This window comes from Apteryx mantelli, chromosome 2 (assembly GCF_036417845.1).
Source record: "Apteryx mantelli isolate bAptMan1 chromosome 2, bAptMan1.hap1, whole genome shotgun sequence".
Taxonomy (NCBI): domain Eukaryota; kingdom Metazoa; phylum Chordata; class Aves; order Apterygiformes; family Apterygidae; genus Apteryx; species Apteryx mantelli.
Genome location: NC_089979.1, coordinates 119,214,094 through 119,235,254, shown reverse-complemented (window position 1 = coordinate 119,235,254; position 21,161 = coordinate 119,214,094). Strand labels below are relative to the sequence as shown.

Here is a 21,161-nt window from a genome sequence, read left to right as displayed (position 1 = left end):
GGTGTGGTCCAGTTCAGTAGGGTTGACAGGATGTATAACGTCTTTCAATACTTCCTGGGTGCACAGCTTCTTGAAGAGGATTCATCATCAGCTCTGCAGGTTTTGATTCAGTTAGTGTTTTCAAAAATGATTTTTGTGCTTTTAGTGACTGCTTGCTGGACACTCAACTATTTATCATCTGGTTTATTAATAGTTGCAGAAAAGGGCAGTAGTTTGTGGCTTAGCAGTGGCTCTTGTGTGGGTGTGTATATGTGTAATTTTTTTTTTTTAATTAACAGTAGCAGTATTTTGGACATCTAACAGGTAGGATTCAAGGCATTCACATTGCCCCTTTCCTTGTAAAGCTAGACAGGCAAACTCTTAAATACAGTTTGAGTAGGTAGATACTTAATACTTGGAAAATTCCACGGCAGCAAAAAAAGCAATTTTTTCTTATTCCCATTCTTCATTTATTTTTCTCTATTAAAAATATATTTATTAACGGTGTTCTTGTTGATTAGCATGTGAGATGATGTCTTCTGCAACCCTCACTTTATTATAAGAAAATACCTAGTGACCAGCCATGTCTAGCTCCTGCAATGGAGGAATTTTTGAACCAGCTGCAGACAACTGGCCAGATCTGTTAGAGTTAAAGCAGACTGCAGGTATTTCGTGCCTCATTTCTGGCCCTAGTTGTAGGCATTTCCAAAAGGTAAGCAGTGATGAAAGTGGTTTCTTGTTGTTGCTGTTCCTCACTGTTCTGTTCTGGGGTGGGAGGGGGCAGGGGGGGAGAAGGCAGGCTTAGTGCAGCAGGACTGATGATTTGACTTCATTTTTACTGGGCGTTCAGGCAGCATGGAATAGTTTCATCTAAGACGGCCTACAGTGACTGTAGTATGTCCAGTTTATAATAATCTCAGCACTCAAAGTAATTATGACTTAAAGGAGGATTGTGTAAAAGCAATATCTTTTGTCTCTTTCTCAGTTACTTTAATCTGTTTTTATATAATCTAAAAAAAAATTGCTCAGTGTAAGGGCTCTTCCAATTACAAACTGTATTATTTATGTGTGTGTGTGTATATATATGTATGCGTATATGGGGGTGTGTGTGTGTATATATATGTATATGTATGTATGTATATAAAATAAATTTAATTCCCATGGATCCTCAAAGCCAAGACTACTTAATTACCAAAAGCCTAGCTCCTCTGTTCAGATCCTCTCTGCGAGTAAACCCAATTTACAGATTAGTTTTTCTTAGTATTCAGATGACTTGTGCTTTGGCTTACTAGTTCTATTCTTGTAGGCTTATAGAAATGTTGAGTGTAAGTCGTAATAGAAGATAACTCGAGGACAATAATGCAACAGATCTATAAAATAAGGTAAAATCAGTTCTCCAATGCCTTTTTCAGATTTCTTAAATTGATCATAATACTTGGATAATATTTTTTATCTTTACCATTGCAAAATGTTGATTTCCAAAAAGTTTTGTTGCTTCTTGGTACTTTGCAGGAGAGAGGACTGCTCTTGTATTATTGTTTGAATCTTGGGTTTCTCTGTAATCTTTTTGCTGTAGAAGGCAAGCTAATTAAGAAAAAACTTATCTGAAGCACTGCAACCTTATACTGTGTTGATCCCAGTAATATTCTGCCATTTCAAAAAATATATATTATACTGCCTAAACTCCTTTCAATGGAATGGAGTTGTGTTGCAAAATATCACCATGGCAGTGGTGATCTTGCCTGATGTAAATGGACTCACTTTCTCTGTATGGGGAAAAAAATATATACCAGGATAACGTGTTGGATCCTTTGTCTTAAATCACCCCTCACAAGCTAGATCAAAACTCTTAGGCAAAATCCTGATTGCAGTTGGCTGTTTCATTCCTATGGGATTCCTTTTATACAACTCGCTTGCTTTGGTTGGAATTCAAGCGACTGAAAAACAAGTTATGCTTAGAATTTTAAAATCTAGCCTTTGACTTTCAATAGTATTCTATTAAACTACATCAGATTTGCGCACTGAATTTTGCCATTATCACTGTTTTGTAAGTACATTTGAGTTCTGAAATCTGAGAAATTAAGGAGAAAAGGCATTTGACTTCTAAATGATATGTCCAAAAACTGTAAGGAGATTTTTAACATGCTGAGGCTGATGCTGATTTATTATGTGCTGGTCGAAGTGTGATAGGTTTCCCTCTGTGGTGATCCATATGAGATGGTCAACAACAACCCTTAGCTACACTGCTGTGGCTTGTTAGAGTAGATTTTTCTGCCTTCTTGTGGCTTTTGGTTTTTCAGTGCAATCCCCAACCACATACAGGCTGGCAGTCACAGAAGCAGACGGGGAATGACACTCAACAGCACAGACACAGGGCTACTTAGCCCTCCTTTTGAATTAAGTTATGAAGATAGCGGCATAAAGATGAATATTTCAATAGCCACACAGCTTATTAGCAACCTTTTTTAGGGATTTAAGATGTATCCTGGGGTTGATAATGCAAAGAATTAATTTTTAAAATTTAACTGGCCGTCAGGAAATGGAGTCTCCACACTTACATGAAAATACCTTTTGGAAGTAACTGAGTAGTGTATTAGGGCTGCTGTTGTTCTTTTACATTCAGAAACTCTCAAGGACAACTTTTTCACTTCTTTGTTCGTACAAACTGAGGACTGAGCCTATCCATGCTGAATGAGCAAAACGAAGCTGATCTGACCTAAAGCATACTCAGATAAGTTGCATCCTTCCAATCTCATTAAATTCTTGAGATAGGATGTCTTGTGTGCCAGTATAAAATGTACTATGGGAATGTATGATATAGCAAAGTGTCGTTCCATCTCTAATGTCAAAATACAATCTAAGAAGGTAGAAATACACCTCCTCTTTGTGCCTGCCTGCTACTTGGATGAAAGTGAATCATCGCGGGCCTGGACTTTTAGAGGAGCAGATACAATCCCTTCAGTGTAATGCACCTTGCATTCCTTTCTTCTCCTGCAAAGCTGCAGCTGTGACCTTCAGTGGGTTTTTACTTCTGTATTAGAAAAATAGATCATAACTACGTTACCATAATATTTTTTCTGTCTACCTAGTCAAGCATGCTGTTAAGCTCTATTTCATTTTGCAAATGTATTTGCTGTCTTTGGATAACTTTAGCCACAAAAAAACCTGAGGTTTCAGTTTATGTTATTTCTGAGGGGTGAACAGTTTACAAAAATCTAACTCTTCAGATCTTTACTTTCATTTCTTTCTACTGGATAGTTGTGTATATTTGAGTATTAGCTCAAAATGTGGCTTCTTATAGGAATGTCTGGTTTGTGCTATAATAATGTTCTCACTGTGTGTAAGGATGCCCAATGATATATTAATTAAATTATACAACTTGTTTTGCAGTTAGGTTGCTGAAGACCACACCAGTCTTGATTTCCTACATACTCAAATATAATACTCTCCAGTAATAATCTGGAGGAGGAAAGGAATTTTCATGGGCAAGATAGTTTTGTTTTGTTTTTTTCCCCCCCCCCATACATAATTTAATTTCATCTGTTCACTCCTGTCTCAAATTAAATCATTTTGTTTTCAGTGGGAGAGCACTTAGAATCCCCTCTGCATCAGAAGAGCCTTTTATCTGCACTAGGTGTGGTCAGCCTGCCCTTTGGGCCCTTAAAAGGGAACATGAGAAGTTTCTCATGCTCCGTCCCATCTGTAAAAGGTACCTGTGCCATTTTGAAGACCTGGGCAATAATCCCATTTAGACCAAGGAGCGTCACGAAGCACTCTGAAGCACTCATTTTTCTAAATACCAGCTTGAAAAATTGCTGATACAATGCTTTCACTAATCCGTTCCACTCCATTTCAAGTTAAGCAAGCCACAGTAATTTCTTGTTAAATGAAATATTATATTGGCAGGGATCTTTGTCCTAAATTGCAGGGGTTTATTCTTACTGAAGATGCAGTCATAGAATTACTCCTGTTCAATGCTCTTTTAGAGAGTGGAATGCCAATAACTGTTCACTTCAATAAATGAGATCCAAATTTAGAAATAATGGTATACCAGGCTGACCTTGGGGAAATCAGATGATCTTTTATTTGTTCTGCTTTCTTTTTTTTAATGTTTTTTAATAACTTTGTTTTTAAAAGTCTGCTTTAAAATATCAGCTTGTAAAGTAACTATTGGGGCAAAACATGACTAATAGGCATTGCATAATGGTGGAGTGTACAGCTGCTCTTCTGGTAACAGAGATTCCAGACAGTGTTAATGGGATGGGGGACGTTATGGCAATGACTCTGAAAATTAATGAAAGAATGTGGTGTTTAATTATCTGAACATCTTGATGTGATGCTTAGAACCAAGAGAAGAAATGGGACCCAAAGGTAATAAATGGGGGCTAAGACGTTGTTGTAGCTGCTGCGGGAATACTTTATCTAGCTCTGTTGTTCAGTTTGGAAGGGTCCTCTCAAAACTGGGAAGGGTTCAGAGAAGATGGCTGAGAATGACTAAGGCATGGGAGAGCATGATTCATAATGAGATACTATAATGACATTCTTTGAATATTTTCGTTGTAAGCAGAGATGACCTACTGCTCCTCTGCACCCTAGCAGCATGGTTCACTGCCCTCTTGAGTGTGCTTCTACAGCTTTTTGGGGGCCATGTTTATATATTGGGTAGCTGAAATTATCTGTGTTAAAGACAGCACTTTAAAAACAAGAGAGAGGTTTGCTTTTTGTTTTGTTTTTTTTGTGACCTGTTTAATTTTGGTGATCCAGTTCACAGTGTTGGCCTCATGAGTGAGGGTAGGTTTGCCTGCAGCTTTACTGAAGCAGAAGGAAAGGCAGAGAGGGCTCAGGAACTTCTTGAGCCATCATTTCTGCCACCCAAAAATCTTGCAGCTGAGGACTTGTGGAACTCAGCCTGTTGAGCTGGAATTCTTGATCAGTCTGTGTATTTTGTTTTGTGGAGAACAAATAAGAGGTTTGGTTTTGTTTTTTAATCTAAACACAAAAGTAGAATAAAATCCAGTACCCGGAAGGGATTGCTGAATGAATGTGAAAACTCTATTTTTTTTTTTCCTCTTCCAAAGTAAGTGAAAAGTCACATGTAATCACAGAACTACTACCTGAAATCTTTCTTTAAGTATCTGATTAACTTTTTAGGCAAGTAACACAGTAGTACCACAGTCAAATGCAGTGTTGTCCTACAGATATTTGAATACACGGGGGTTCAGTGTTTGTAGAAGCAGCACACCTGAAAAACATATGATTCTGGTAATTTTTTACATAAGTGGAATTTGATATGTAGCTGTAGGAAGGAAACCAGGGCTGGAGAGGTTGAGAGAGGGTTCTGCAAGTGTGCAGCTGCTTTGTGAGCTTGGCCAGACTTTCACACCTGACTTGACACTCCTCTCCCCCAAATCATGGTATATCTACCCTTTCTCATATAACTGAAGAGATACTTGCATCTGGAGACCTGGATATGTAGTCGTCTTACTGTCCATGGCTTTTGTTTTCAGGCTAGGATGATCATGTCATGTAACCCCATCTTTCTATGTCTCTTGAGGCCATCTGAAATGATTAGACCACACAAGCCATTTTCTCCAGAGAAAGGTAATGCCTTTCTGGAATAAGCCAATACATTTCCAGTTAACTCTGTAGAAAAATATCAATAAAACATGGGAAATAACACCCAACGTTTTAAAGTATTTTTATCCTGTCTCATTGAAATGTGTGTATGTGTGTAAGAAAATGAGAAGAAAATTCCAGAATGTTAAAATTTCCTTCATTTAAAATCTCAGGGAATATAAAGGAGAGAGTTCCTGTAACAATTTAAGCTGGTAGCCAATATGCATTCTTTATGTTTTAAATGCTTGTTTAAAAGCATTACCAGGGTTAAATTACCTTTTGGACAAGTGGAACAAATGTCTTATGTGCAGAGCAATTGAGTTAATGTTGCCATAGGAACTTTTATTTTCCTCTGACGGTATTTTAACAGTGCAGCCTTAATTGCATTTAATGGCAGTGCAGTTGTCTCCTTGCGAGTATGGGTAACTGAAATCCTGTGAGACTAAGCTAGAGCCAGAGTGCCTTGTCATGGTCCCGTGTGTTGCAGTATGGCCTGCGCAGTGTAAGGGCAGAATGATCACGTTTGGAGAAAATGCTCATGGTATTCAAAAAACAAATTGTTTTTCAAATGTGTGTGTATCACTTCTCCACGTCCAAAGGTTTTTACTGGCTTCTTGATATAATCATTTGATTTTACTAACCTGAAGTTCGTGTGTGTGTATCTTATCGCTTTCGCATCAATATCGAGCATACTAGGCAAAACTCCAGTCAGCAAAAATAAGCCAAAAATAGTGTAATCCTTATCAAAATGAAGGGGTTTTTTGTTTTGTTTTGTTTTTTAGACTGTTGTTGCCTCTGTGTGCATGTCTTGATTTCAGGAAGGCTATGCTTAGCTTGATACAAAAATGATGGCTGGGATAGCCTCTCTCCTCTGTGGGGAAATAAGACTGGCTTTTGTGCCTTTCATACGTAAGGCTAGAAAAGCCAAGAGGGCATGAAAACATCCGGGCCTGTGGCGGGTGTGGAATAGCAGAAGCTGAAGACAGTAGCCCTCATTCAGGCAGCTGCAGTTCAGGCACAGCCCCCGTGTTTGGTTCTTGTTGGCTTTGTGTTTTGATATCCTACAAGGGTTGATATAAATGGAGAGGGAGGTGTCATAAGTGTGACAGCACCTTGGTTAAGGCTGGGTTTCTTTGCTCAGAGTTAGCCTGCCCAAGAATGGCAGTGTTTCCAACTTAGAGCAAGTTGTCTAATTTTCCTCAGCTTTTGTCCCTGCTCAGTTGTCCACCAACTATAACTGAGGTGCAAATGCTGGATCTCCTCGTCCAGAGACTGACTGCTCGACGTCACTGTGGGTGACCTGCAGGCCTTGGCCCAGGATGGCTGAGGCTGCCTTGGGGAGGAGAAGGGGCAGGGACACAAGTGGAGCTGAACAAAACTGGTGGTTACATGCATGGACTGCTGTTTGCTGCCCTGCCCAGAAACATCTCGGGGGTGCAAGAGGGAACTGTATTTTGCAGAGGAGCTGTAGCACTTCAGCATGCACGACTCTTCATAGTTCACAGTGGTCTGGAGCCATGTACCTTGCTCCTACTGTCTAGGAAGTTAGACATAAATATTCTATGTAGTAGAAGTTCAGTGAATCTTAGTCTGTGGCGATGAAACAAATAAAGTAGATGGGTAGAGGCCCTTGAACTACAAACCTTGTGCAGATTGTCATATAGGTTACTATATCATAGGGTAAGCACAGTGAATTTTTGTAATTGAAGATTTAAAAACATGTTCTCTTTTGGTAAAACATGGTACTTGCAGGTCCAGATGTCTTTGAGTTTGGCCCTGGACTGGAACTTTGGAAATGAGTGAATAACATAACCTATTGCTGCTGACGGTCTTAACATGAGCAGATCTGTTAATCTGTGCTTCAGCCAACAATATGTAAGAGGAACTTGGTAATCCCCAAACTCGGTTACTGCAATAATAAAATTACTGTTACTAGTAAAGCTGAAATTACATAATATGGTTATGGGAGCTGTGTATTTTTCTGTACAGTTTGACTATTCCCCATCTATTTTTAGTACAGTAAAGCAAAGTGATGCCATTCAGGGAGTAGGATAAGTGGCAACAACCTGGAAAAGATATGAGTAAGAGAGATAACAGAAATCTGCAAAATCATGAGTGACTGGGAAGAAGAGAGAAGTATTGAGTGTTCAGATTTCTGGAGCTGGGGCATCAGGTTAAGTTAGTAAGAGGAATTTCAAAACAAAAGGTGATGTTTTCTTGTCTCATGGGGAGTCCATGTGTGGAACTCCTTGCAAGAGGATGTTGGAGGTACTAAAATTGTACATGGGCTTACGGACAGCTAGAACAAGTCCTTTGAGAATTAATAAAAGTAGAAACTGCATCTGTCTTGGGGAAATCTCCGAAGCTGAAAGAAGTTGGAGATTAGCAGGACAATCGAAGGAAGTATTGTATATGGCTGTCAGTTCTCCCTTCTCTGTTTATGGCCATTGCTGGAGACAGTCCTGGGCTAGAAAAGCACTTACTTGGTCAGATCCAGTGTGGCCTATCCTGCATTATTACAATATATTGCAACTTATCCATTCTAAAGCTTCTACTGTCATTCACAAAGAAATACAATTCCCTGAAGAAGGGATGGAGAAAGGGGTTAAGGAGAACGTGTGGCAGTTAACAAAATGGATGTCAGTCCTTCAGTAACTGCACCTGCACAGATTCAGACATCATTTCTGAAACATTATATTTGATTATGATGATTTAATGCCATCTATCCCTCAAATAAATTATCTTCTAACAACTTAAACATTTTATTGGGTGATGTGAAAGAAAAGTCTCCTTTGCACAAAATCTTTTAGAAAAGAAAAACATCAAGCTATTCTCTGTGAAGAGTTCTGCATTTTTAGAAATGCAGAATGGTGAAAGTTTGCCCTAACCCCTTGTTTTCTGCCATGAAGCTTAGATGCTTGAAAAACCAGGTCAGTGGTTCATGGCGAAGGCGGAAGTAGATGAGCTTTATTCCAAGAGGAAATGTGTTGCTGTCCAATTTTTCTAGTTCTTTCATTTTATATTTGTCACTTCTGCAATAGCAGTATGCATAAAGGATTCTATTATATCAGGCCAGAATAACGTAACAAAGCAGTAATGTAGTTTCATCTTCCATGGGGAAGGCAGGCTTTTATCAGAGTGTGTGTGGGGAGCAGTAATGCACTAGACTTTCATTATTAATGTACTGCGTGTACCCAGTGAACTGTGAGGGTATGATGCCACTGTTTAGCGAGCAGTCAGCAGAGATCTGTGTCGTCTTTCTATACAAGGATTTTTTTTTCCGCTGTGGAGGGACACTACTGGTCTGTAAAGCCAGAAACAGCAAAATGCCTTTCCTTCATCTCTGCACCTCTTTTGGAGCCAGCTCGTCTCCATGGCAACGTGTGAGCCTGCGAGAGATGTGGCGAGCGGCAGGAGAGGAAGGAGTTAGGAGCAGCTGAGCAGTGGTGTGTGTCCCCCACGTCAGTGTCCCGGCCTTTTGATAGGATGATTTGGTTAACACCCATCCAAGGCTCCTGTGCAGAGCTTCTTTATTAGAGCTGCCGCCAGGGCATCTGCTTTATAAATCTTCCTTTTGCATCCTTTCCCCTTTGCACTTTTTTTTTCTTTTTTTCCTTCCCCCCACTTCCCATCCTCTTTAGTCTAGTTCCAGCTTCATTGAAGATGTGCAGCTCATTTTCAGCTTTCTGTGAGCTTCCTTGCAATACAATATTTTGTAAAGGCAGGGAAGCATGGCTGCATTTCACTTGACCTTAGCAGCACAGTGAAATCTTATCTATATTGCTGAAGGATCCTGACTATGCAGAAATTTATTGAAGCAGATTATTATGAACTGGACTGGTATTATGAAGAATGCACAGATGGTAAATATTTTTTTCTAGTCTCTTGGTGCAGAATTTGGAGCTTGTAAGACAAGACCATGTTTTTTTCTATGCTTTTAGAAATGAAGTACCTTGAAAAAGGCAGCATCCTGGTGTGGCTGAGGTGCCTGCACATTTATCGCACTTCAGCATCTGCTGTAACATGCTACAGGAGACGCTGCTATATGGCTTTCTCTTTTTCAGAGGGAGTGGCAGAGCAGCTTATGCACTGTATGCTTTCTCCTTGGGCAGAAGGAGAGATATTTGAAAAGATAACTGTATGTATAATACTAATTGAACTGAATTTAAATATACTTACTATAAGATTCTATATTGGTTTGCATTTGAAGTCTCTGGTTTTTTGCATTACTGATGTGAGGTAATAGGTATGTATTTAGTGTGTGGTAATGGGCAGTACATGTTTTCTCTCTGGTTATTTTTCTGGGAAAAACAAAACCATAGCTGCTTAGAATTGGGGAGATTAACTTTTTGAACTGAGAAATTATGGATTCTGGCAAGAATGATTTTCTGAGCCTCTTGTGATTTTTTTTTTTTTTTTTTTCCCCCCTGCTATTTGCATGGCTGATCATTTCTTTATCAGAGCACAGAATGTTTCCATCAGCTTTCTGACAGAGGGCATGTGAGGAAGGAGAAGGAATGCCTAAAACTCTAAAATCTGCAAAGTGGAATAATCAAGCTTCTGCATCCATGGTACTCAGTGGTAGCCCTTTGAAACAGAATGCAGCTTTGGGAAAACAATAGTTGCATCTAGATTATATTCTGGTTGAAGAGTTTGGCTTAAATAAGGCAAGTCCAAGATCACAGTGAAGCAAAGAATGAAAAGCGTTAAGGAGACTAGGCCCAGGGGATGTGGCTTGTACATATATAGTACACAAAGATGTTTCATAACGTTTTGATGACAGTATTGGAGGGGACATGAATAGTAAAATGTGTGTGTGTCAAAATTTGGGTGGCTTATTAAGGCCTTGAGTGGCCTCCCAGTGTCATGTGCCTCCATTTGTTTCTCTGTGCTGTGTTTCTCAACAGTAAATGCAGTTTCAGAAGCTTGTAAAACTTGAACTTTGTATGTAAGTGATCATTACTGTCAGTGTGTTCCAAGAAGAAAGTTGCATGTTTATTTGAGATCTGACCACTTTTAGTTGGATGAATCTATTATATAACTCTCGTCCTCTAGGTTTAACCCTAGTAAATGCTGCAGCATCTGATTAATCTGCATGATGTAACAGGCTGGGTTGGCCTGGTTTTGGAAGCTTAAGAAATAGAACAGTTATGTTGTCACTAAAAATTGTAGCTGATTTTTCCAGATTAAATATAGAGTCTTTCTTTTATGTTTCTTTTTATGGTTCTGTGGTGACTGTCCATTATGCGAAAGTGTGTCATGTCTGAATATCGGAGCTGAGAGCTCCATTGCTCATCGGTTTGCTCTGAAGTTCTGTAGCTGGGTGATAGTCTGAAGGTGCGTACTCCACTGGGGAAACTAGGGGAGTTCCATGCTAATGGAATAAGCAACAGGTACTGGGAAAGCGTTCGAATACCTGGTGGGATCAGGACCTCAAGAACATCGTAGAGGTTGGTCTGATCCTGGGCTTATGAGTTTTCTTGCAGGTGTTGAACCCTCACCCAACATGTTTTTTTCCAGGAAAACAAGCTGTGGTTGGTGCTGACTGTCTATTTGAAACATTTGGGAGTGATTTCCTCTCTAAAGAGAAAGCAGAGTTTAATATTCAGTAGGGAAACATTTCTCCTATGTGTAAGGCATACTGCTTTAAGAGTAACCTTTTATCATGATCAAAGGATAATGCCATCAGTCCTACTTCAGCATCTTGGGTCAGTGGCACTCTTGTAAGGTTTAATGGAACTACATGGTCTTAAGCTTTCGTTTGCTTCTCCGAGGTGAAATGCGTGAGAGAAAGAGAGGAGAATTTTGGAGGGGCTGTGGAAGGCATACTCTCTGGCACTGGCATATGAATTTGGGTTTAAAATAGCTTTGGGGTTTCCTGTTGATAGAGAAAGGTATTCTGATTGTACTGGGAGATAAAAGGCATCTTAAAAGTACAGTAAAAAATACAGCTCCTTCCAAAACCTGGAGTAGGTGACATCTTAGAAGAGATTCATCTCTCTTGACAAATATATGGTAGGGAATCAAACATCTATATCCAAGTCTTTTGCCTGAGATTCCCTTTATAATCAGTAGAGAGTGATAGGCAGTTGCAGCTCAGCTGACCTGTTTTAAATATCTATTTTAAGACAAGATGAAACATGGTTAGAGAGCTTATTTCTCTGCTATACATGGACTCTCTGGAGCTCAGATGTTTGTCTGCATTCAGTCGTGAATCCTGCCCTATTTCTTTTTTTTCTTTTTGGTAAGTGTAAAAGTGGAGGAGTGAGCAGTACACCGAAACTATTAGAAAACCTCCCAAGAAATTACCCTACAGAATTATTTTTCTGATGAAATTGTTCTTTCATTCTTTATCAAAGATATGGGGTTTGGATTTTCATCTAAAAGGTGTGATTTTTGTTTGTTTTACTTTTTTAATAATTTAGCAGCTTGTAGGTTCTTTCAAGGAAAAAAGCATTCCAAAATAGCACCGGGATTAGGTTTTAATGGTATCGTTTAACCAAATAGGAAATGAAGCAATACTCTGTTACCTCAGATTTAACTGAACTTCCATAGGGACCAACACAGTAATGACATTTTCAACTTGCATTTGATGGCAGTAATTTTGGTTTTTGAATACATTGCAAAAACAAATGAACAAATGCTCAAACTTACATTTTACAAATCTTTCCGGACTTTCTAGGGTTGGAATAATGAAGTAATCCTTTATGTAAGGTCCTTTACAGAGTTTATTTTTGGTAACAGTTGGTGGGAAGATGATAAAATGTCACTTTCTCTCAGAATTCAAGTTCATCTAGGTAGAATTTTTTTAAAGAAAAATAGATTCTTAAAAAGAAACATCTCCCACAACATGGGAAAAAAACACACACCAAAAAAAAAAAAAAAAGCTCCCAAACAGATAAACAGGTAAGAGTAAGCTATCTGCAGGAATCTTTATGAACAGCCGTCTCCCTGTGCCTCTTGGTCACCCCAGTGTTTATCTTCCTCTCAAGGAACAGCCTCTTCCAACAGTACAACAGTACTGTTTCTGTTCTGAGAGAAATCCAGGTTGACTCTGGATCAAATTACTCTTTTCTCAGTTTTCTCCCATTGCTCCTTTCTTTTTAGCTGAACAACTCCACTTTAAGGCCTGAGAGTTCACTCTCTGCCATTCCGGGTGACTCTGTGTGTGTTTGGCTCCTTCTGTCTTCTCTTGTTGTTTCAGGAATTTCTTCTAGAGAAAATGTTCTTACTCCCCCCGCCAATCACCCTGTGTGCTGTTTGTCACACATGCCAAAGCTTCCAACCTCTTCTGTTTGCTCAAGTTACTTCATCCCACCTTCTTGATCTTTCTGGCACCTCTTATGCTGCTTTTGCCCTTCTCCCTAGCTTCTAACTCTTATCTGTATCTTCCTCCTCATCATATTGAAATGTTTACTCTTTTGTTCAGTTTGCGGTTACTGTTTGGAGCTCCTCTTCTGTTCCCTTTTCCTTTCCATTGAAACTATTCTCAGAAAGTTCCATAGCTTCCTACTTAGCTGGACAATAATTAACAGTGTTAATGCTTGTTCTCCTTGACCTGTCAGCCTCTTTAGACACAGCTACCTGTGCCTGTTGTCTTGCTTGTATCAGTCTGCTTTGACATGTGTGAATCAGTGTCCCAATTCTTTCCTCCTTTTTGATCTCTCCTTTAAGGAAGCATTAGGAGAATGTTTCACATCCCCTGCTGTGGTTCTTTGTGAGAGCTCTTGGATCTCCCCACTTCTTTCTCTATTTACAGGTAACCTCAGAAATGCATACCAGTCCTCTGCCTGCTCTGTGGATGGTGCAGTAAGCCTTCCTACTCAAACCGTGCATGTCTGACACCTTCTATCTTACTTGTATGAGTTTGGCTGATGTCTGGACATTTATGATGATTCATTATCTCCTTCACACGTTAGCCCCTTTTGTCTCCATCCCTGTGGACAGAGTAACTCGGGTGTTACCCTGGCTGTTGAGTGGATGTTGCTGTTTAACTCTCAGAACTTTGCAGTTTCTTTTAATATGCAATCTCTGAAACAGCCTTTGCCTTCCAGGTGCACAGCTAAAATTCTCGTTATGGTTGTCCATGTTGTGCTCCTACATCCTTTATCTCCATGCTCGATCAATGTGGTTGTACTTTACTTATATTCATGCAATTGCTCATATAATTTCCCTAGTCTTCTGTTTTGGTCATGTCATTTCTTTTTCTGTGTTCCTCCATTGATTCTTCTTTATCCAATCAGACTTAAGCTGCTGCTACTAATTTTATCTGCACCTGGCTTATTTTTCAGTATAGAGATATTTTCTCTTTAATCTGCTCAGCTGTTTTAGTCCCTTTCTGCAAAAGTAACATGCTGTCCTTTTTCAAAATCCTTTTGGTTGAATGACAAAAGGTAATCTGGGTGGGCCTTTGAGAAAGTGTGGAACATGCAAAGCCTGAAAACATCTGAACAATCTCTTTGACTGTACATGCTAACAAAAACTGCATGTTCAATGACCAAATTATTCCTCCCCCCCCCCCCCAAAAAAAAAAACCCTCAACCCTCCAACACCTATATTTCTTTAGCAAGATATTTTAAAATCCAGGTGCTGCTGTTTAAGCTGCTGTTTTTAGGACTTGTTTGCTCATGTAGAAATCTTTTTTGTGCTAAATGCAGCATTGTTATTGCTAGTTAATTGTGGTGATTATGTGCGAAAACCTAGATTTTTTTTTACTGATAAGGGAAGGTTATAGTATTTTGAATACATTGGAATTCCTTGGAAGTGGTGAGTCAGGATAAGAATGTTTGTCTGTATTGTGTCCAGCCGCACCCTTCAAACCAGATCCGGGTTTATGCGTCTCCTTCTTGATTGCAAAGTTGGTGAAGGCAGTGTGTTGCGTCGTACAAGTGCTGCATGAGGAAAGTGCGTGTTTGGAAGGTTTGATGCATTGCAGCTTGCTTAGCAAACTTGCTGGAAGCGGTAAATATCTTTAGAAGCTAATTCAGAGTGGAGGTAGCCTATGTGCTAAGTGAGTCGATTAGAGTAAATACACCAAATTTACTTAGCAGTGGCAACCCATTAAATTAATGTTTGCCTTGGTAAGTTCTTCAAGTCCTTGATTCTGTCTTCACAGGAAATATTAAAAATCTCCTTTGAATTTTTCCTGATAAGAAAATGTGTCTTCAGAACCATGTACAATTTAACATTTTTCTTCCATATACATAGCTGCTTATTATTTCATATCTGTCAGAGAGCTGTCTCTTAATCTTTAGTATGTAAATATTCCTGTACTACTAATAGGGATCAATGCAAAAGACCACTGAAAATGAGTTGATAGTGTGAGGGTACAGTACACGTTCCTTCTCCACCCATTGTGAATTTGCATCAATGTTTATTGTGTGCTTTAACAGTATTATCAATGTAGGCTTTGCAACACTATCTTTCTCATAGTTTTTGAATATCAGTGTTGCTTAAAAAATAAACTGTTAGGAAAAATTAATCAAGGAAAGTATTGCATAAGAGGGGCTTGGATTAATTTGTTTCGGGGCCTGATCCTGGAAGTTCAAGTTCTAATTTCTCAATGAATGAAAGAAGAAATACCAACAGTGGGAAACAGTACCTAGAGCAAATATGTAAATTGACAATATTTCTACAAGCTCAATGATGTTTGTGAATGATCTCAGGACCTGAAATTATTTAAAGCCTCATAAGCTGGAGGCAAGGGAGTACTTATGAATCTTACTGTCCACTGGATTTATTAAAAGGTTTTGAGCCACTCTTATAGGGGAGAAATGAAGAGAGCACCAAGTTATGAAATTAGAAAAGAGGAATAATCAAAATTATTACTAAAATTACATCTTTAATGTCATGGTATAGGGAGAAAAGAACAATCCTATTTTTTAGCCCAGACTGAATCCTTGAGTCTGTTGCTGCTGATGCATATTGCAGTTAACTTTGACAGTCAAAAGCCAGGTTGGTAATGTGGAGAATAAGTAAGATTTTTCTTTATTCAAAAATCTGTGTTTCTTTTCTCAACCACCACTTCTGTGCATTTCATATCCATTGGCAACTGTTATATAAGCATTATTATTTTGTGCATATATAAACATCAAGAGTTCAAAAACTTCCAGCAGAGTAATTTGCTATGATTACATAAAACCAGTGCCTTCTCCTCTTGTACTGCCTGTGTACTTTTACACCATTAGTGAAACGGTAATAGAGAAACAACAGAGGAATTGTTTCTACATTGCTGTTAGTGCTATGTTCCGCTTCCCCTCTTGTCTTTGCCACATTTGCTCCCAAGGGCTCAGGGCTCGTGGTGCTTGTCCACCTCCCTCGCCAGCAGCCCTGCCCCCTCCGAGGGCAGGGGGCTGCCCTGGCCTCGCGGCCCCCCGTGCTGCCAGCGGGCACGTTGCTCTCTGGCGCGGAGGCGGCACCCGGATAGCAATGACTTCTGCAACAGGCAAAGGTCACCTATCTGCTGTTGAAGGTAAAGGAGGCAACTTGGCAAACATCATATATCTATAGTTGCAAAAGGTTAAATGAGAAAGCGAACGTGTCGCACGTGGGTGGTAAAGTTCAGCAGACACAACCTGTTGGAAACCAAGAGGTCTGAGCACAAGAGGTTTTGTTTGCCGTTAGAATGGGAAAGATATGCATGCCCTTGAAAATTTACTAGGGTGCCATGTCAGGACTGGAGGTATTTCATTTCCCACAACACACAGAACAGTGAAGTTGACTGCAGAAAACATGGTATTTTAGAGCTGTCATGGTATGTCAGTTAAATGCTTGGTAGAAGTGTGGTCCTTCTTGTGAAAGGAATAAAAAAGCTCCAAACATCCACCACGCCCTGCCCAATTCTTTACACAGTGGCTTTTACTGTGCTGTGGATGCTGTGGTGAGACCATACAATACAGGAGCTGCAATTCTCAGGATCTCTCCCCTGAATGGGATTAGGGTGTGCATATACAGTCCTAAATTATTCCCTAGTCCTGTGAAATTTGTTACTTGCAACATTAGGCAACTTGAGGGGTGGTTTAACTCTGTGAAGGTGCACACCCTTCATCAGGTGTGACAGTGCGAGGCTGGGGCAGACTTCCTTGTTGCTATGACTCTTGTGGGAAGCTACCACTTAACCTGGAAAAGCAGGGGCTGAGAAGAGAGAAACTTGCTGAAGTGAGAAGTCGGGCTGGGGGCTGTCAGTCCAATTTGCTTTGTATGAAATAGGCTAATAGAGCTGTTGAGTGAAAACTGCCTGTCTTCAGAGCTGGTCTGAGGAGCAATGTAAATCTTCCAGTAATTATTAGGCAGATGGTCTCTTCCTTCCTCCACCCTCTCTGTACAGTGCAAAGCCCTTGTGCTAAGGACAAATACCGAGTCACTCAGGAGCTCCTTAGCTGAGTATGTGAGTGAAGAAAGATGGTATCCTGCCCTGTGGAGACCTTGCTTGGCTCTCCCCAGAAATGTAGCCTCAGTGGGAATGACTTTCTATCTTATGTGGCACTAAGGCATCATAGCGGGACTATCTGGGATAACTTCAGCAATGTCAGTAGATGAAGAGGAAAGCTTTGAATATGACTCTGCAAAGGAAAGTGAGAAAGCATGCAGGTGTAACGGGGAGGAGAGCCTTGATATCTTGGAAGAAGGTACTTTTTAACCTTTGGTTTTAAGCTTTGATGCTAGTAAATGGCAGTGTATAAGTGATTTCAGTGGTGTGTGTGGATTTAAACCTACTAAACATTACTTTTTTGTTTTAATGTGTAGCCAGTTCCTTTGGATGAAGCTGTAAGAAAATACTCTATAAAATTTGAATAGGATTAATCTTAATTTGTATAGACTTCTTAGAGAATAAATACACTATCAACAAAGGTAGGTTATGCAGTAACGTTTTTATAATGAAATTGGATTTGGGAAATCGTTTTTCTTTAGAAATGTAGTGGGTTTCTTTGTATGTACAGTTTGTCTGAGACTGTGTGTTTTAGGTTATCATTCCCAACAGGTTATTTCTAAAGATGAGCAAAAGAACAAGGCAACAATCTCATGCTCAACAATGAACTCAGAAGCATTTACACAGAAACAATACAGATTTTTGGTTGTGTGCTTTAAGCGTCCAGACAACCCCAAAAACTTGTTGTACTTTGTGGAAATAATAGATGTTTGCAGGACTGCAGGCCAGTTAGTGGGAATGTGAATGAGTGTGGTGAAAATCCTGTTGCACACCTGCTGTAGAGTGAGCTTTACCTTCCCGTGCAAAGGCTGCAGCCAGCTGCTCTAGCAACTTGTCCAGGGCGTCGGGTGCAAAAGGCAAAATGCACCGCTTAAGTTTACAGTGCATGAAATAACTTCTCTCTAAAGCAGTAGTTTTGTGAAACAAGGGAAACAAATCCTATGTCCAAAACCTCAGAGTGAGAAGGACTTTTTTAGATATTGGTTCTCTTTGAATACTGTTACCTAAGTAACTCAAGTCCTATGCATTTCCTGTGAAGATTTTCTCAAAAATCTCATGTCTTCCACCTAGATTTCAGTCATATTTCTCTTCGCCTCAGAATCTCTCCATCTTCCCTGTTGTATGTGTTTGAAGGAAGTTAAGATAACTTGCCTGTTTGTGCAAAATAAATGCTTGAGAAAACAGTGGTAAAAAGGAAACTTGAAAACTGGGGGCTGGGGCAGGGTAGAAACTGGTACCTAGGTGGTCCAGCATAGTTTATGTTTGATTCCTACTTTATGGGTGAATAAATGGTTGTTGAAACATACATAATGCTATTCTTGCTACTGATTCTACATTTTGTGGAGATCGGAGTATAGTCTGAAACCGTTCTTGTTGAGTTCAAGAGAAAGAAAAACACTGACTTCCATCTGGATAAATTTAGCCCTTTGTTTCTATAGCACCTTCCCCTCAGAAGCTCAGTATGCCTGTGAAATGCCTCTTAAAGATGTTTCTCTCCCTCACCTATACATTCAGGTCACAGTGTAGTAGTGATATAAATGCACAAAAAAAGGTGTATGATATTTCTATGTTTCTTTGTATGTGAGTGCACTTATTAATGATAGTGTCTGTGTTGGGGTTGAGCCAACCCATGCTGTGAGAAAAGCAGATGGAGACACCATCGTGTAGCTTTTCCATGTTGAACAGAAGAAACATTTAGCTATACATTTTCTGTATTGGAGAAAGGAAAATCAGAGAAGGGACAAAAACTATTTTGCTGTTTGCTCCGTATTTCTTAACATGCTAATGAAAACAAGAGGTAAAAAAAAGTGTATTATTAAGACCCCTTACCTGATTTGCCTGTTGCATGAGCAAAATGTATACTTATTACTTCAGGGGTTATTTGGTTTTCCCTGTCGCAACACTTACTCTGTGATTGCCCCTCAGTCCTGTTTTGTAAAGCCTCTAGAGCTAGCATTGTGCCGGGTGCCATTATAGAAAGAAAGCTCTTGATAGGCACTGAAAACGGCTTCAAAAGGTCTAGGCAGAATGATCCTAGAGTCAGTGTCGTGCTTTAGAGTTGCAGGTTATTTGCCTTACAGCAACGTGTTTACTCTTCAGTTGATGAGCTGTACTGTGAGCCAACTGCAGTGAAACTTTGTACAGGGGTAGTTGATGGTGTCTGCTCAGCTATTACCAATAGGAAGCAGAGCTGTGAACGGACGACCTTTCAGCTTTGCTTGGTTAATGTGTTGCTGAGTCAGATCCCTGGGAAACTGGTGCTGTGTTTTGATTCTCCCCTTTGAAGGTAGGACAGGTAAAGGCTATTACCTGTTTAGGACCTGTGATGGCAACCGATCATTACTATTTCAGTGTATTTACCAAACAGGTACATTAAAAACCCTCCTCATCTGAAGTGCTGAACAAGTACAGACTAAGAATCTAGCCCAGGTTTAATTAAGAAAAAAAAAAAGAGAGAGAAAAGAAAAGTCCAGTGATCACTTTTGGAATCTGAACTTCAGGCATGGCATGGGTCTGACTTACAGAAAATGTTAAATGCTTGTTTTATTTTCCAAAGACATTGACTAGAACTGAGGTCTTAAAAGGGCTTGGATTTTCAAACATTAAAGCAAAGAAAATGAAGAATAGCAATTCTTGAAAGTTTTAGCACAGCCAATTCCCCCCCTCCCCCCCAAGAATTGGCAGAATAAGAAAAGATGATGTATTTAGGAGAGGGATACAGCTGACAATGCATGGATTTCTAATACAGGCTTCTAACTTCATCTTAGGGTTTAAAAACCCTAAGAAACCCTAAAGGTTTACAGTCCAGATCCTGGTTTAAGCTTTAGGCCCACTTACTAATTGCAAGAGCTGCAGTGCAGATATTTCCTGACAAGAAATGGATGGGGACAAGTCAGGAGGAGAATGTCAAGACAGTAATTCAGTGGATAGTGGAGAATAAATCATGGAAAATCCTGGGAGAAAAGTTTTTTAATTTTGGCAGAAGAGCTGTTCTGAGCTGTATCAGTAAATGGTGTGTGCTCTGAAGATGAGGATGAATTGTGGGGCCCAAACATGGAGACAAGAAGAAGATAAAGCCTTCTGTTCTCTCCAGGCATTTTTTCCTTATCTTAGTTTTGCTTTGTGGCATTTTTCCAAGTTACTATATTTTGATATGTATTTATGCTAATAGAAGTAACAAATTTATGACACTGGTTGAAATTTCCTTGAACTTGAGCCTTCATTCATCACGAGAAATTTTTTTACTGTTCGTGCCCAGTTTTGAGGAAGTACTTTGAAATGGCTACCAACGTAAGTGTTTGGGCATAGTCTTTTGGGAAGAAATAATAGTGTCATTGTTTCTTAAACCTGAGATTAAGTAATAACGTAGGTCTGTATGCGAGGCTTTAATAATTGGAACTAAGCTGTTTGAATACCGTATGAGAGAAACTGCAGTAAGTAAACACCCTTTAAATCATAGCTTAAATGGCAAGGTGATTTTTTTTTTCCTGGAAGAATCAATAACTGCACCTTTAATATTAAAAATTCATTTGAAAACTGTGCCACTGAAATCACAGCAAACTAACTTGTGACCCTTCTACAAAAAAAAGGGGGGGGGGAATCTATTGGTGTTACCTGTTGAACTTACGGCAGTTATTTTTCACCTTGCTCTTATGTACATGCTGACTGTATATTGCTCGCAACATTATGTTCTTTCAGACTCCTCCATGGAGCTCGCCCACGGTGTGACTTGACAGTTGGGAAGCAGTTGGCGTGCTGTGACCAGTCTTTATTCCTCTAAGCAGGGTCGCAGCCACCTGGTGAACTCCCCGTCTGCCTTCTGCAGGAACTGGCTGGCTGTTGTGCCTTGGGAGGCATGAGGCTGTAGGAACTGCTGGTGTGTTATGTTTGAATTTCGACTTATAACAAGTCGTGCCCCAGAAGCATATTTTCCAAGCTCCTGTGATGACAGTCTCTTAAAACTTTAAGCTGTTCAGATGAATGTGTTCTCTCAGGCCTGTCTCAAATGTGCCAAGCCACAGCAGACCTAAGCCTCTGCCCCAGTCTAGCCTGGGCTGCCAAAAACTTAACCTCTTTAGTGGAAGAGAAAGTAGCACATAGACCTTAAAATGTGTAAAATCGTGCTAGTCTGGGTCAG

The 21,161-nt window shown here is 39.8% G+C and overlaps 1 protein-coding gene across 6 annotated transcripts in view; it reads left to right on the top strand.

The window, feature by feature from the left end:
* Positions 1–21,161, top strand: part of TRAK1 (trafficking kinesin protein 1) — a 145,168-nt gene that overhangs the window by 77,748 nt on the left and 46,259 nt on the right. Inside the window, exon 1 of one of the 6 annotated variants that reach the window (XM_067291342.1) lies at positions 17,120–17,222. The exons of 4 other annotated variants lie outside the window; for them this stretch is intronic. In XM_067291342.1, coding sequence (XP_067147443.1) covers positions 17,120–17,222 — 103 coding nt within the window. Of the gene's footprint in view, positions 1–17,119; positions 17,223–21,161 lie in introns of those variants that run through there. One more of the 6 variants, XM_067291346.1, reaches the window with a different exon arrangement.